General features: G+C 49.7%; 1 protein-coding gene across 1 annotated transcript; it reads left to right on the forward strand.

Annotated features, from left to right (window-relative positions):
• Positions 1 to 6,745: 6,745 nt before the first annotated feature.
• Kdf1 (keratinocyte differentiation factor 1) lies at positions 6,746 to 17,294 on the forward strand. Its single transcript, XM_090333844.1, has 4 exons — positions 6,746 to 6,808; positions 14,022 to 15,056; positions 16,279 to 16,353; positions 16,761 to 17,294. Exons 2-4 carry the CDS (start codon positions 14,054 to 14,056, stop codon positions 16,841 to 16,843), a joined length of 1,161 nt encoding a protein of 386 aa, XP_090189970.1. The 5' UTR covers positions 6,746 to 6,808; positions 14,022 to 14,053; the 3' UTR covers positions 16,844 to 17,294.
• Positions 17,295 to 17,377: the final 83 nt, after the last annotated feature.

Consider the following 17,377-nt stretch of genomic DNA (forward strand, 5'->3'; position numbering starts at 1 on the left):
AAAAAAAAAAAAGGGGGGGCGGGGGAGGAATCAGGGATGGCTTCTCCTTAGAAGATGACATTTAGGCTAACGCCTGAAAGATAAGCAGGAATCAGACATGTGGAATTGGGGAAAGAAATATTCCAGTTTCCAAAATAGCAAGTGCAAAGGCCCTGAGACAGAAAGATCACTGTGGTCAGTACTGGAAGAGCCTGCAGGAAAATATGGAGAGCTTAGCTAGGAGACACAGCTTGGCTAAGGGAGCCGGGAGCCTTTGAAAGGTTTAAGCTGGGGATCAACATGATCTGATTTGTTTGTAAAAGAATATGGTATCTGACATAGAGAGAGGGGAATGAGAGTAACGAGCTGGAGCTAAGAAGGCCAGTGAGATTGCTACAGTAATCCATCAACAGATAAGGCCAGGGTGATGGCAGGGGAGGAGTGGGATGGATTTGGGTTTTACTGGGCCAGGAACAACCAAGCTTGTGGATGGATTGGTGAGGGATCAAGGGAATGATCTCTGGATCTGCACAAGAAATAGAAGGATGGTTATAGTGCTCTTCGTTGATACCAGAAAGTCAGGAAGAAACAGACCTGGTAGAGAAACTAAGATCAAAAAATTCATTTTTCAGCCAAGCACGGTGGCTCACACCTGTAATCCTAGCTACTCAGGAGGCTGAGATCTGAGGATCCAGTTTCACAGCAGCCCAGTTGCTCTTTCTTTAGCTTTGATTGGCTGCATCCTGTAAGGACCAGCATCCGTAAGATGCCGGCCATTCTGCTCTGGCCTTCTCCAGCTCACTAGCTTCTCCATTCTGAGACAGACTGTGAAAGGTGGTTGGTGGGGTGTCAGCCCACAACGCTTCTCTGTCAGCCTCCAGCTCTGGCATTTGCTTTTCTTGACATCTGATGCTGATTCAGACTCCAGCACGATGGGGGAAGCACAGGCTGTTCCTGCACAGCTCTGCACGTGCCTCCCATTAGCACTGGGCTGCAAACTGCCGGTGGTAGGGAGTGAGCTGTGGAAAGCTCAGGTAAGAGCAGGTGCAGGCTATGATGTCCACGTACTCGCTGGAATGAAATGCTAAGCCTAGGAGCATCCTGTGTGTCCACGGATCAACCTGGCAGAGAGAACTATTTGTGGCTGCCAGGCACAACGTAATCTCAGGCAGGAGATTCATAAGAAAGCAAAACGTAGAGCTGGGCTCTGGTGGCTCATGCCTGCCATCCTAGCTCCTCAGGAGACGAAGGCTTCACAGCTCCGAGCTGACCTAGACAGGAAGGTCTGTGAGACCCTTATCTCTAATCAACCAGCAAAAAGCTGGAAGTGGAGCTGTGATTCAACTTGTAGAACTCCAGCCTTGAGCACAAAAGCTCGGGGATAGTAGCCAAGCTCTGAGTTCAAACTCTAGGACTGGTACTAAAATGAAAGGAAAGGAAAGGAAAGGAAAAGGAAAAGGAAGGAAGGAAGGAAGGAGAAAAAAGGAAGGAAGGAACAGACCTAGCCAGAGATAACCCTTCTATTCCCCTTTGGCCCTGTCCTTTGACTTCTGACCTCCACTGGGCTCACCTCTTGGCTATGATTTGAATATATGACCCTCCTCGCCCTTGTGTTAAAGATTTAGTTCCTAGCTCTGTGTTACAGAGAGGTTGTAGCAACTTTAAGAGGTGGGGTCTAGCGGGAGAGTTTCAGGTCAAAGGGGAAGCTAAGATTCAACTCCTTGGGATCTGTCTCTCTTCCACTTCCCGCCATGTGAGTGGTGTGCCCCTGCCACGATGTGGTGTCACAGGCCAAAAAACAGCAGGACAACTGAGGACAGACAAACCTGGGAAAGTTCCAGCTCGAAAAACCCTTTCTCTTCGCAAGTTAATTATCTCCAGTACTGAAAAGTGATGGAAGTTGAGTAACTCATCCTCCATCCTTCATCTTTCTAGACTGGAGGGCCCTGAGATCAGACCTTATTCCTTTCTCTCAGACTGGGTTCCCTGAGGGCAGGGTTGCAAAACTGGTTCTATCCTTAGATTAGGGGCTGCTGGGAAAAACTTAAGTCTGCCACTTAAGTCTATGTTACTGTCCCACTTTAGGTTTCTGAGAAAGAATGGAGCTTGATTAGGGGAGGTGGCACAAGTCCAGGGCAGAGGGAGGGGCCCTTGTCCCAAGGGGTTCCCCAGGGTCACACAATGGGTCTTATTTCAGTAACTTGGCCGGAGTTACTCATTCAATAAGTGGTAGAGAGCTGGAGCACACTGATAGGCTCCCTCTAGAGAAAGAGAGAGTTTGCACTCTAACCATTGTGCTACCCTGCCTCATGTTAAGCCTTCTATAGGAAAGGCTGAGGTTCGAAGGTTATGCTCACATACCTGGCCTGAAGGGGATGCATCGAAGATTCCAACTCAGATTCTATGACTGGGAAATTCTGGTCATTTCCACTGCTTGTGCTGCCTCCTAGTGGCCAATTGGAGAACCTCACCAGAGGCAAGAAGCAAGTCAGTGGAAGAGGGAAACAGGGAGGCTGATGTCCTGGGATCCTGGGCCCCCTGCCACCACCCATTTCTAGCCCCGTGTGCTGGCACCACTGTTCCCCTCAACTACAAAGCTGTAGGTGTTGCAGCTTCTAACCGGCACTCTGGATGTCATTCATGTGTGCAACTGTGCTGTATTTAGCTAACCCACAGATCCTCACATTCAACCCATCTAACCAAAGTTTGCTTTTTCTTTTTTTTTTTGGTCGGTGTGGAGCTTGGACTCTGGGCCTGGGCACTGTCCTTGAGCTCTTCAGCTCAAGGATACTGCCCTACCTCTTGAGCCACAGCACCACTTCTGGCTTTCTAGTGGTTAATTGGCAATAAAAGTCTCACTATCTTTAGTGCCTGGGCTGGCATTAAACCTTGATCCTCAGATCTAAGCCTCCTGAATAGATAGGATTACAGGCAGGAGCTACTACCCCTGGCTTGAAGTTTGCGTTTTTATGCCCCAGGCTAGTTTGTCCTTCTCAAGAATCTCTGTCCATCTAGCAACATAAGCCAGAAACACAGTTCATCCTTGACCAACCCAGGAGCCTACATGACAGTAGCAGAAGAGGACCAGAAAGTAAAAACCCAAACTGAGGGTCAAGACTGTTGTCCAGGTAAAGGCCAACAGGCAAAGTGAATACAGGAGGCTCTGGATATAACACCAGGCCTTTATGTGGCTGAGAGTATAACTTAATGTTTTTCTTTTTGAGGGGGTAGGTCATGGGGCTTGAACTTGGTCTAGATGTTATCCCTGAGCTCTTCAGCTCAAGGCCACTGCCCTACCCCTTGAGCCACAGCGCCACTTCCAGTTTTCTAGTGATTAATTGCAGATAAGAGTCTCACATTCTGGGCCAGGAGTTTGGCCTAGTGGTAGAGTGCTTGCCTAGCATGCACAAAGACCCAGGTTCCATTCCTTGGTACCACATACTTAGAAAAAGCCAGAAGTGGTGCTGAGGCTCAAGTGGTAGAGCTCTAGCCTTGAGAAAAATCCAAGGACAGTGCTCAGGCCCTGAGATCAAGCCCAGGACTGGCAAAAAAAAAAAAAAAAGAGTCTCACGTTCTTTTGTGCCCCAGTGCTGGCTTTGAACTGAGATCCTCAGATCTCAGCCTCTTGAGTAGCTAGGTTTATGGGCATGAGCCACCTTGCCCCGCTCATCCTTGAACATTTTTTGCTCAAGACTAGTGATCTACCACTTGAGCCACAGCACCACTTTCTATTTTAAGCATAAATTCAGGGACATCAATTACTTTCAGAATGTTGTATAACCATCACCTCTATTTCAAAAACTTTTGCATCATCCCAAACAGAAACTCTGTACCCATTAGGCAATAATGTTCCATTCTCCTCTCCTCTCATTCCATCCTCTGATAACCTGTAACCTCTGCCAATGAATTTAATTAATATTGCATATATGTAGACTCATACAGTATTCTTTTTTTTTTTTTTGCCAGCCGTGGACCTTGAACTCAGGGCCTGGTCACCTCCTCTCTGTGCTCAAGGATGGCACTCTATCACTTGAGCCACTTCCAGATTTTACTGTGTATGTGGTACCAAGGAATTGAACCCAGGGCTTCAGGCATGTTGGGCAAGCACTCTACCACTAGGCCACACTCCCAGTCAGAGTATTTGTTCTTTCCTATTTAACCTATTTCACTTAATATAATGCCTTCAAATTTCATCCATGGTGTTGCGTGAATGAGAACTTCATTCCTCCTTAAGGGTGAATAATATTATGCATATTATATGCATACCATATTTTCTTATTTATTTTATGTTAATAAATATTTGGATTGCTTCCTCCTTTTGGTTATTGTAAATTATGCTGCACTGAGTATTAGCACACAAATATTTGTCTGTGCTAAGTGCTAGTGATTTACATCCATAATTTGAGTTACTCAAGAGGCTAAGGTCTAAGAATTTCAGTTCAAAACTAGCCTGGGCTGACAAGTCTGAGAGATTCTTTTTTGTACTCTATCTACCACTTGAGCCAAAGCACTACTTCTGGCCTTTTCTGTTTATGTGGTACTGAGGAATCAAACTCAGGGCTTCATTCATGCTAGGTGAGCTCTCTACTACTAAGCCACATTCCCAGCCAGCTCTTACCTTTTTTTTTTCTTTTTGGTCAGTTGAGGGGCCTGAACTCTGGGCCTGGGTGTTGTCCCTAAGCTCTTCAGGTCAAGACTACCACCCTACCCCTTGAGCCACAGTGCCACCTCCTGGTGTTTTTTGTTTTGTTTTATTTTTGTGGGCCCTGGGGCTTGAACTCAGCCTGCGCGCTGCACTGAGCATTTCAGTTCAAGGGTACCACCCCACCCCTGGGCCTGGGCACTGTCCTTGAGCTTACTGCCCTACCCTGGAGCCAAGCCCCACTTCCTGTTTTCTAGAGCCACTGTGCCCAGCTTTGTATTACTAGTTTTTAACCAACATTTTGGACACATACACTCTGATGGGGGAAGGAACCTTGAGAATAGGAGAAACAGGCCAGAAGTCAGGCCTAGTGCTAGAGTGCCTAGCACACAAAGACCCAGGTTCAATTCCTAAGTACCACATACTGGAAGTGGTGCTGTGGCTCACGTGGCAGAGTGCTGTTCTTGACAAAAAGTGTCCAGGGACAGTGCTCAGGCTCTGAGGTCAAGCCCTTGGAATGGTGAAAAAAAAAAGAAAGAATAGGAGGAATAAGAATCCATAAGACTCAGCTTCAATTAACCACCAGAAACCAGAAATGGCAGTGGCTCAAGGAGTAGGGCTGTAGCCTTGAGCTAAAGAGCTTAGGGACAACACCCAGGCCCAGAGTTCAAGTCCCATGATCGACAAATAAACAATTTTTATTTTTGTTTTATTTTCATTATTCCCGTTGTTTACTATTATCCAGTTGTACTTTTTAGTGAAGGATAGATATTCATGAAGCCTTATAAGGGATTATTACCTAACAACTTCTTTCCACCTCAAATGGTTTATAAAATTTGAAAGCAAAACATTCTCTTATACCATAATTCATTGCATAGTCTTTGAAATACCAGTCACCCTGACATGTTAATATAATTTTTCTCTTCAAGTATAAATAAATAATTTTTAAAAAGAATAGGAGGGCAGCCAGGTGCTGGTGGCTCATACCTGTAATCCAAGCTACTCAAGAGACTGAGATCTGAGGACTGTGGTGCAAAGCCAGCACTAATGTCTGTGAGACTCTTATCTTCAATTTATCTCAAGAAACTAGAAGTGGCGGAACTATGGCTCAAGGGGTAGGGTGGTAGTCTTAAGCTGAAGAGCTCAGGGCCAGAGTTCAAGTCCCCCCCCAAAAAAAGAACAGGAGGGGCAGAAGAAAAGATGAGTGAAGTTTCTTTGGGGCTGTGATTTAAGTGACAATAGCTACGTTACAACTTTGGCAAAATACTCCATATTGCACTCTGTGAGGAAATACCATCCCCCTTTTGTATTCTTTGAAGTAAGGGCCTTACTATGTAGCAGGCTGCGCTGGCACTCAGAAGTTTCTTGCCTTAGTCTCCTGAGTGCAGGAATTACAAATGTGCACTATCCCACCACACTGTTATTTCCATTTTTTTTTCGAGAAGGGAAAGTTTCTTGAAGGCCACAGGACTGTTGTCAGGCAGAGAACGTTTCCTTTACTCATCAGAGCGCATAGCCTGAGGTTCAGAGATGGGATCTTCCTCCACTCATTTCTCCCTCCCTGTACTGTGGTTCTCAGCTGATGCAGTCATCACGTTTATGCTGGTCTGCAGCAAGCTTAGATCTGAGGATGGAGAAACCAGCAAAACGCCACAAGTGGAGCTGAGGCTCAAGCGGTAGAACACTAGCCTTGAGGAAAGAAAAAAAAAGAAGCTCAGGGATGGTGTCCAGGCCCTGAGTTCAAACTCCAGTACACACCCCCCACACCTATTACCACGTCAGGACCGAAAAAGAAGGCACAGGAAACAGGAAAGCAACGACTCGCGGAAGGCTGCCATAGAGAGAGCCGAGGAGGGTCCACCTGACAGCGGCCTGGGTTACCGGGTCGGGGGACGCGCCCACAGGGCGCGGGCACAGACCACGCTCAAGCAGGCCCGGGCCTACCTGCCCGCCCAGCCTGACCTCACGCGCCGGGCCAGGCCCGGGGGCGGGCGCAGGGGCGGGGCCTGGCGCAGGGGCGGGGCCTGGCTCAGGTGCGCGGCGCCGGCGCTTCGCGGAGGCAGGAAGTGTGTCCCCAGCGGCGGCCCGTCGGCGCTCCCGCGAGACGCGACGCTCACCTGCGCCCCAGGTGAGCGGGGAGGGGGGCGGGGAGGCGCCGAGCCGCCGCAGGCTCACCTGGCGGGACAGGTAAGCCCCGCGCGGGCCCGAGGGGCTGCGGAGCCAGGCGGCGCTGGGGTGGAGCCCCCCCCGGAGGTGGCGGCTGGACGGGGTGGGGAGGGTCCCGGGCCTGGTACCTCGGGGGCCACCCCCACTTCCGGGGTGTGCGGCCGGGGGCAGGGCAGCGGCCCGGGCGGGCGCGCGGGTGTGAGGGGCGGCGGGGCCGTGCTCGCCGTCGGGGCTGGGGGGCAGGGGGAGGCCGGAGGAGCCCTGCAGGACCCGGGAGCGGCGGCGTCCGCCCGTGGGCGCGGGCCTTGCAGCCGCGGAGGGTGTTGCTCGCCCGGAGGGCAGCGCTGGCGTACGGGCTGTGCCAGCTCCCGGGTCCGCGAGCCTCGACGGGGTGGCTTGGGTCGCGTCGAGGACCGGAGATGCAAGGCGCACCGGTGCCCCGCGCCCGGTGGGTGGGGGGGGGAGGGCTACAGCTCGGGGCCCGCCGAGTGCAAGACTTGGCCAGGCACTGTAGCTGGGGCTGGGGCTGCTGCAGCCTCCAGCCCTGAGAGAAGGGGGTCGTGCAGAGGCACCCCAGCTCCTGCGTGTGGATGTGTTCGCGGGAACTAAGGCGGAGGGGTCGGGGAGGACCGACGGAAGCCCCTCACCCTGGAGGACCACCCTGAGGTGCCATGGACTGGCTCAGCCTCTTCCAGCTGTCAGACCCCGTGCCTAACCCTACTAGACACAATAGTTGATTTAAACTTGGGTGTGTGTAGGTGGAGAAGGATTATTTTCTCCCCATTTTAAAACATGAGGAAACTGAGGCCAAGAGTCAAAAATAGAGTCAGGAGGCTGGGAGTTTGGCCTAATGGTAGAGTACCTGCCTTGCATGCACGAAGACCCAGGTTTGATTCCTCGGTATCACATACATAGAAAAATCTGGAAGTGGCACTGAGGCTCAAGTGAAAGAGCTCTAGCCTTGAGAAAGTCCAAGGACAGTGCTCAGGCCCTGAGTTCAAGCCCCATCCTTAGCAAAAAAAATAAAGGTCAGGACTCATCCTCCCCTCACTAAACCAAGTGACCAATGTTGCTAGAACTGACTGAGGAAGGGTAGGGAGGCAACAGTAGGAAGGGGGAAGTTTTTGACTTGCACAGGGAGAAGCTGAGGCCAGACCCTTTTTTTTTTTTTTTTTTTTTTTTGCTTGAACTCAGGGCCTAGGCACTGTCAATGGGCTTTCTCAAGGCTCGAGTTCTACCACTTAAGCCACAGCACCACTTCCAGCATTTTCTGTCTGTGGTGCCAAAGAATCGAACCTGGATCCTCATGCATGCCAAGCAAGCACTACCACTAGGCCAGACTCTCAGCCCTGAGGCCAGACCTTTTTTCCTTTTTCCCTATCTCATCCTTACTGGGGATGTAGCCCACAGCAAAGCACCTAGCTACCAAGTCTAGCAGGCAAGACTACCATGCTGCCTTTCCTAGCTTGATGTCTTGAGGCAACTTACTTGACCTGGCAGAGCTTCTGACTTCTCATCTGAAAAGTGGGGACTTCACTTACAATGCAATTGTTTTGTTTTATTTTTGCCAGTCCTGGGCCTTGAACTCAGGGGCTGAGCACGGTCCTTGAGCTTTCTCAAGGCTAGAGCTCTACCACTTGAGCCACAGCACCACTTCTGGCTTTTTTTCTGTGTGTGTAGTACCAAGGAATCAAACCAGGGTTTTTGAGCATGCAAGGCATTACGGGCTTTTGTGTGTGTGTATGTGTGTGTGAGTGCAATTGTTTGTTTTTAATGAGAACAGAATAAGTGATTAAGTGCATTTGAAAGTGAAAGGAAAGCCTGGAAAGAGAGTAATGGCAGTCTTTATCTGGAGAGGGGCCTTCAGGAGGAGTGAATGCCTCACAGGGCAATGGTAAGCTTTATTTGGATGGAAGTCCTTCTGGACCACCTGTTGCTCACCCATTCACCCCTTTCTCCACAGCCCTTAGTTCTGCACTGGGCCCAACCATAAATACGGGGATGAATTTAATCCACAGCCTTGGGGTGGGGAAGGAGATAAGTGCCCAGCCTATCTTCAGTCACTCCTAATACTCTCCCAAAGCTGGGACCTAAGAGCTCAGCGTGGTCCAACAGTGTGGATGCTGCCACCTCCTGAATCAGTGCCTGGGTGTGGAGGACTTGAGTCTCCACTGTGGGCTCTACTAGAGTACAGTCTTGTCCATGCAGCTGGCAAAGAGCTGAGTGAGGGATGGATGAGACTCTGGGCCCGGCCAGTTGGGTACAAATAGAAGTATGTCTTTCAACTACTTATTTAATCTCAATGAGCTTCTGCAGAATGATGCTATAGACGGAGAGTAAGAGTTGTTTTATTACAAAAAGTAGTGCAGTGCCACCAATAGTGGCGTTCAGTAGATGGCCAGCTCCTGAGATTCAGGAGTTCCTCCATTTTATCACAATTCCCAGAGAATTTAGCACTGTGTTGGGCATACTATGCCCTCCCCATGCCTAGTAACTATTTGTTAATTGAATGAATCTATGCCTAAAGCAACACTGTATTTGCTTGTTTTGACTTAACTCAGGGCCTTTGTCTTGTCCCCAAGCTTTTATGCTCAAGGCTGACACTCTATCACTTGAACCACAATTCTTACTTCTGGCCTTTTGGTGGTTAATTGGAGATAAGTCCCATGGACTTTCCTGCCCCAGTTGTGTTTGAACTACCACACTCAGATCTCAGTCTTCTGAGTAGCTAGGATTGCAGCTGTGAGCCATCAATGCCTGACTCAAGGCAGATTTTTAATCATGTGCCTCTGAGTTATGGGAACTTTAAAATCACTTATTACAGTCTAGACTTGTATATCTTTGAAAATGGGATTGCACAAGGCCTGCCCAATAGGACAGTTGGTCCAGCTGTGGTCAGTTTGGATCCTAAGTCTGTTTCTCTGTGCGTGGTCCTGATCCTATTCTGAAGTTGCATAGAATGTGCCTATATCCTGTGACCCCATCTGAACCTGATGCTGTTACAGACACTGTGGCAAAAAGAAGGCTGACATGGTCTCTAAGCCTTGAGTACAAGGCAGAGAGTCCAGCAGAAGGCTGTAGAAGAAAGGCCCCACCTGACTAGGATCCTCAAGGTCCTTAGAGGAGAGCTGAATGGAGCTACGGATTGGGCTGTGTTGTCACAGGAAGAAGGAACTCCTGTGTCTTCTCATCCACGCCCAATTCATACATGCCTTCTAGATGTGTGTTGGTTGCCAGTTTGAGATATGTGTCCCTTTACCCTAAATGCTTTGGCATTTATTTCTCAAGAACAAGAACGTTGGCTTGTTTGACAGAGGAGTGAATGTCTATAATCTTAGCATTCAGAAGGAGGATTGAGAGTTCAAAGCTAACTTGGGTTGCAAAGCAAGACCTGTCTCAAAAAGCAAATCAAAATAATTGTCTTAAATAATTGTAACAATTCAGGAAATTTGACATTAATATAATACCATTAACTAATGTTTTTGTTTTTGTTTTTAATTTCACTAATGGTTCACATTATCCAGTTTCCGTTTTTCTTCCTTAAGCCTATCCTGTATGTCTGGGACTGGGCTTATCTGGTATGCTTTTGTGAGTATATTTAGGCTCTGCATTTTGAGAATACTTTACAAGTGATATTGTGTCCTCAGTGCACAGTGTCAGGAGGTACTTGATGTCATTTTGTCCCATTATTGGTGATATTAACTTTAATCATTTGGCTGGGAATGTGGCTTAGTAATAGAGTGCTTGCCTAGCCTGCATGAAGCCCTGGGTTCAATTCCTCAGTACCACATACACAGAAAAAGCCAGAAATGGCCCTGTGGCTCAAGTGGTAGAGTACTAGCCTTGAGCAAAAGAAGCCCAGGGCCTGAGTTCAAGGACTGACAAAAAAAAATTTAATCATTTAACTAGAAGTAGTATCTTCCAACTTCTCCAGAACTACTTTTTTTTTGTCAGCCCTGGGCTTGAGCTCAGGGCCTGAGCACTGTCCTTGGACTTTCTCAAGGCTAGAGCTCTACCACTTGAGCCTCAGCACCACCTCCGGCTTTTTTGTATGTATGTGGTACCAAGGAATCGAACCCGGGTCTTTGTGCATGCTAGGCAAGCACTTTAACCACTAGGCCAAACTCCCAGCCCCTCCAGAACTATTTTTTAAATTTTTTCACCAAGCCATGATCCTAACTACTCAGGAGACTGAGAGAGAACTGAAGGATTGAGATTCAAGCCCACCAGAACAGAGAAGTTGGCTTGACTCCATCTCCAATATGACCAGCAAAAAAGGCTTGAGTGGCTCAAGTGGTAGGGTGCCAGCCTAGGAAACATTGAGATCTCAGGTTAAACCCCAGTACAACAAAAAAACAAAAAGTGTTTACATAGGCTACAACAAGTAGAAGGGACTAGAGGTGGCAGGTAAAGCCTTGATTGTATTTGGGTAAGAGGCAATAGTGACAGGGAAGGTTGCACATGGTTTATATAGGCCAGAACTGAAATTAGATCTCAGGTATCTGCTGCCCAGTTCCTTGTCCCTCATATAGCACTGGTTTCAAGGACCCCAGTGTCAGTAAGGCAAGGATAAAAGTACTGGGATCTCAAGGGTCCTTCCAAATACACCATTGCATAATCTTTAATTTTCTCTGACCCCAGAATGTATTATATATTCTACATGTCCCATCTTCTTTAGCTTTTCTTTCCTTTTTGAGATAGAGTCTGGCTTCAAATTCCCAAACTTCTCACTTCATTTTTGTAAGTTCTGGAATCACAGGCATGTACCACTACACTGGCTCTCTTATTTGCTTTGTATGTGAGCTTGCATACATGCCCATGCACATAAGCACATGCACATTCATCCTGGGGCTTGAACTCAGGGCCCAAGCACTCTCCTATAGCCTCTTTGCTCAAGGTTGGTGTTCTGTCACTTGAGCCACAGCTCCACTTCTGGCTTTTTGGTGGGTAATTGAAAGTAAAAGTTTCATGGACTTTCTTGCCTCTTGTGTAGCCAGGATTACAGACATGAGCCACTGGTACTTTTACAATCATGGCATTAAATTCATTCACACTTTTTTCAGATTCTGCAGCTATTTTTTGGTTTTGTGGGGTTTGCATTTTTTGTTTTTTGTTTTATTGGGTTTTTTTTGTTTTGTTTTGCCAGTTCTGGGGCTTGAACTTGGGGGCCTGAGTACTGTCCTTGGGCTTTTTCCTCAAGATTAGCACACTGCCACTTGAGACACAGCACCTCTTCCGGCTTTTCTGCATATGTGGTACTGAGGGCCTGAACCCAGGTCTTTGTACATGCTAGGCAAGCACTCTACTACTAGACCAAACTCTTGGACCCCCCTTTTCTTTTTTTTGCGAGTCCTGGGGCTTGAACCCAGGGCCTTTAGCACTGTCCTTGGGCTTTTTCCTCAAGGCTAGTGCTCTACTACTTGAGCCACAGCACCACTTCCAGCTTTTCTAAGTATGTGATACCGAGGAATCAGGTCTTCGTGCGTGCTAAGCAAGCACTGTACCACTAGACCAAATTTACATGTCTTCTGACATGTCTCCTTGGGCTTTTTTAAGGCTAGAGCTCTAGCACTTGAACCACAGCACCACTTCTGGCTTTTTCTATGTATGTGGTACTGAGGAATCGAACCTGAGTCTTCATGCATGCTAGGCAAGCACTCTACCACTAGGCCAAACTCCCGGCCCTATAATATCTTGTTTTGGTCATGGGGCTTGAACTGTAGGCGTGGGCATCATCCCTGCTTCAGCTCAATGCAACCACGCTACCTCGAGAGCCACAGCACCACTTCCCCTGTTTTTCTCTTTTTCTTTTCCTTTTCTTTCTTTCCTTTCCTTTTTTTTTTTTTTGCCAGTCCTGGGACTTGAACACAGGGCCTGAGCACTGTCCTTGAGCTTTCTCAAGGCTAGGGCTCTACTACTTAAGCCACAGCACCACTTCTGGCTTTTTCTACGTATGTGATACCAAGGAATCATATCTGGGTTTTCATGCATGCTAGGCAAGCACTCTACCACTAGGCCACACTCCCAGCCCCCCTGTTGTTTTTTTAATAGTACTGGGCCTAGACTCCCAGGTTATCGAGACCCATAATCTTTCCCAGCTGAAATTCTGTACCCAAACAATACTCTTCCATTTCTGCTCCCAGCCAGCCCCTGGCAATTCTACTTATCGCTCCAAATTTGACTTCTAGATATTTCACATAAGCAGGACAGTATAGTCTTTGCTCGTTCTATTCTAACTTATTTTACTCAATCTAATGTTCACATATCAGGGTAAGTATATAAGAATTTTACTCTTTTTTTTTTTTTGTCAGTCATGGGACTTGAACTCTGGGTCTGGATGCTGTCCCTGAGCTCTTCAGCTCAAGGCTACCACCCTGTCCTTTGAGCCACAGCACCACTTCTGGTTTTCTGGTGGTTCATTGGTGATAAGAGTCTCATGGACTTTAGTGCTTGGACTGGCTTTGAACCACAGTCCTCAGATCTCAGCCTCCTGAGTAGCTAAGATTATAGGTGTGAGCCACTGGCTCCCAACTCTACTCCTTTTTTAAGGCTGAGTAATATTTCATTATAAAAAATGTGCCACCTTTGTGTGTGTGTGTGTGTGTGTGTGTGTGTGTGTTTCTGGGGGTTGAACTCAGGCCTTGCATTTGCTAGGCAGGCACACTACTACTTAGTCAGCCCTGCCAGCCCTCTATACCAGTTTTGTCTCTCCATCACTGAGGGACTTTTGGTTCTTCTAACCTTAGGACTCCTCTAATAATGCTGCTGTGAACATAGATGTGCAAATATCTCTTCAAGTTGCAGTTTTTAGTTCTGTGGCTGTATACTCAGAAGTGGAGTTGTTGAGTCATATGCTTTGGGGATGTCTTGTGTCTCTACACAAATGGGTTTGAATTTTGAAAAACCACCTCACTGTTTTCCACAGTAGTCTAAGCTTTATAAGTCTGCCAGCAATGCACAAGGATTCTGATGTCTTGGTATCCAAACAGTTACTATTTTCTTGGCTTAAAAAAAAAGTAACAGTCAATGTGTGGTTGACATGTTCAAGAAACTTTCAGATCCAGTTAGACTACATGGAGAACTTTCTCTTTGGGAAGGTAAACGAGAGTGTGGCATAATGGGCCCAAGCCAGTCACATGCTTCCCAGAAGCCAGAATTTGAAGCTCTGTGACTCAGTCCAGGAGCATGGGCCTGAGCTCCGCTGCTGACTTCTTTCCTGACTTCCCCCTTGCAGGTGCCTGGCTGCCGCAGACCATGCAGTAAGCCATGCCCCGGCCAGGACAGCCCCGCCCATCATCTGGGCCGCCATGCTTGGGACCCTGGGAGCGGCCTGCGGCTTACGATAAGCCATCCCAGCCTCCTCCTGGCCGTCGCACCCGCAGGCCAGACCCCAAGGACCCTGGCCACCATGGGCCGGAGAGCATCACCTTCATCTCTGGCTCTGCCGAGCCAGCGGCCGAGTCCCCGGCCTGCTGCCTGTTCTGGCGCCCCTGGGGATGGGACTGGTGCCGGGCTGCCTTCTGCTTCCGCCGCTGCCGGGATTGTCTGCAGCGCTGCGGGGCCTGCGTTCGGGGCTGCAGCCCCTGCTTGTCGGCCGAGGACTCCACCGAGGGGGCCGCCGAGGTCCACTGGGCCAAGGAGCACAACGGTGTGCCCCCCAGCCCCGACCGGGCACCCCCCAGCCGCCGGGACGGCCAGCGCCTCAAGTCCCCCATGGGCAGCAGCTTCAGCTACCCCGACGTCAAGCTCAAGGGCATCCCCGTGTACCCCTACCGCAGCGCCACCTCCCCGGCCCCCGACACAGACTCTTGCTGCAAGGAGCCGCTCGCCGACCCCCCTCCCATGCGCCACAGCTTGCCCACCACCCTGGCCAGCAGCCCTCGGGGCTCGGAGGAGTACTACTCCTTCCACGAGTCCGACCTGGACCTGCCGGAGATGGGCAGCGGCTCCATGTCCAGCCGGGAGATCGACGTGCTCATCTTCAAGAAGCTGACCGAGCTGTTCAGCGTGCACCAGATCGACGAGCTGGCCAAGTGCACGTCCGACACGGTGTTCCTGGAGAAGACCAGTAAGATCTCCGACCTGATCAGCAGCATCACCCAGGACTACCACCTGGACGAGCAGGACGCCGAGGGCCGCCTGGTGCGCGGCATCATCCGCATCAGCACCCGGAAGAGCCGCGCCCGCCCGCACGCCAGAGCTGCCGCCCCCGCCGCCGCCCCCGACAGTGGCCATGAGACCATGGTGGGCTCAGGGCTCAGCCAGGATGGTAGGTGGGCCAGGGAAGACCCAGGAGGGGTAGGGCCGGAGTGGGAGCACGTGTTGGCCCCTTAGCAAGTCCCTGATCTTCCTCCTCGCACTCCCACTTGCCCTTCCCAGGGAAGGGAAGAGCTGGGATTCGAGCACTGTCTGCTGCGCTCATCCAAGTCTCCTCGCCTGCTTCCCCCTGCAGGCTAACCTGGATATAGCAGGACCCCAGGGCCCATGAATTTGAACTTCTGTCCAGGTCTACCAACACACATACACAGAGCGGATCTGTCCTTTGGCAATTTGCTCTTGTGGTTGTGAGATGGGGCCTTTAATGGCTCAGCTTGGCCTTGAATTCACATATTCCTCCTTCAGTCTTCTAGGTTCTGGGCGTCCAGGTGAGTCTCAGCTTTGTGGATTTTTTTTTTGGGGGGGGGGTCTTAAAGCTCAAAGGGTGCTAGCTTGTTTTGGTTCAAGGCATCAAAATGCTCTACCACTTGAGCCACAGCATCACTTCAGCTTTTTCTGTGATTAATTGGCAATAAGAGTCCTGCCTGGACTGGTTTGAACTGTGATCCTCCAATCTCAGCTTCCAGAGTAACTAAGATTATTGGTAGGAGCCACCAGCACTCGGCCTTGTTTTTTTTTTGTTAGTTATATGTGCCAGTCCTGGGGCTTGAATTCAGGGCCTGAGCACTGTTCCTGAGTTTTTTTGGTCAAGGCTCTATTTGAGCCTTTTTTGGTAGTTATCACAGATAAGAATGTCAGGGGCTTTCCTGCCTGGACTGGCTTCAAACTGTGGATCCTCAGATCTCAGATTCCTGAGTAGGTAGGTTTACAGGCATGTAGCATTGTTTTGTTATTGTTTTGGGAGGTTTTTTTTTTTTTTGGCAGTCCTAAAGCTTGAACTCTGGGCCTGGGTGCTGCCCCTGTGCTCCTTTGGCTCAAGTCTAATGAGCCACAGAGGCATCTCTGGCTTTTTCTGTGATTAATTGGAGATAGGTCTCATGGATTTTCCTGCCTGAGTTGGCTTTGGACCACAATCAGTCCTCAGATCTCAACCTCCTGAGTAGCTAGGATTACAGGTATGAGCCACCAGTACCTGGCTTTGTGTTATTTTAAGGGTTATTTCTCTAGTCCTGCCAGGGTGAGTGGCCCCTCCACTGAGCTGCCAATAGGAATAGGAGCTGGCACTGAGAGGATGTCACACTGACTGACCACCGCCCTTCCTGTTCCTCCTCTAGAACTGACAGTGCAGATCTCTCAGGAGACGACTGCAGATGCTATTGCCCGGAAGCTGAGGCCATATGGAGCCCCAGGTATGGATGCAGTGGGTGGGGGGACTGACTACTAGGAGCCTCTTTACCAGCTTCCTCTTAGGGTGGGTGAGGATGGGATTAGGAAGGGACAAGGGACCTGCCCGCCTCAGTCCTGTAAGCAAGCTGGAAGCACAGGGCAAGTGTTCGGAAGAGACTAGCTGGGAGGGATCCACCTCCAAGCTCTAAGCCCCAGTCACCAGGGAGGAGGGTTTCTAGAGATATCTCCTGGGAACAGGATCACTTCTACAGAGGGATACTGGGGTTCAGAGGCCAAAATAGTGGGTCACCAAGGCAAGATGATGACCAGGCTCAAGCCCTGCTCTGTTCCTTCTCAGCAGGCTTCTCCCTGGCTGTGGGCCCTGGATGAGCTTCTTCCTCTCTCAGCCTCTGCTTCCTCTCCCAACCAGGGTACCCGGCCAGTCATGACTCGTCCTTCCAAGGCACAGACACAGACTCATCAGGAGCCCCCCTGCTCCAGGTGTACTGCTAACCCAGCAATTCAGCCACTCCTGGGAGCAGAGGGCCCAGAGCCCCTCTGAGCGCACACACCATCGGGAACCCAGGAGCAGTGCCCCTCGCACTCCTCCTCTGGCCGGCTGGTTCTCCGAGCACTGCATTTCACAGGACCCTGGTGCCCACGTTCCCTGCACCCCCAGCTGGCCTGACCCCTCCCTGGGCCTGTTCCTGTGTCTGATCACTGAAAGCAAAGACTTGGGAGTTACTTCATCCCTATAATGCATCATCCTAAATCAATCATGGAAACTAAGTGGCCTGGGTTGGGGGATGGTAGGGTCTGTTTGAAATTCTGTGGGCAGTGCCCGCTTATGCTCTGATTCTACATGTTAACATGATTGTAGCTTCAAGTACAAAAGCAGCAAATGCCTGCCTGGGCACCTTTCAGTCCACTTTGCCTTACCTAACCACTGCTGGAACAGGACTCAAGATACACAGCCAGTCTGGCCCTGTTGTGGAATTGATGTCAGAGGATGAGGTAGAAGAGAGGCTACCTATGTCCCAGGATATG

The sequence above is a fragment of the Megascapheus bottae genome, chromosome 6 (genome assembly GCF_031878675.1).
Source record: "Megascapheus bottae isolate mThoBot1 chromosome 6, mThoBot2.hap1, whole genome shotgun sequence".
Lineage (NCBI taxonomy): Eukaryota > Metazoa > Chordata > Mammalia > Rodentia > Geomyidae > Megascapheus > Megascapheus bottae.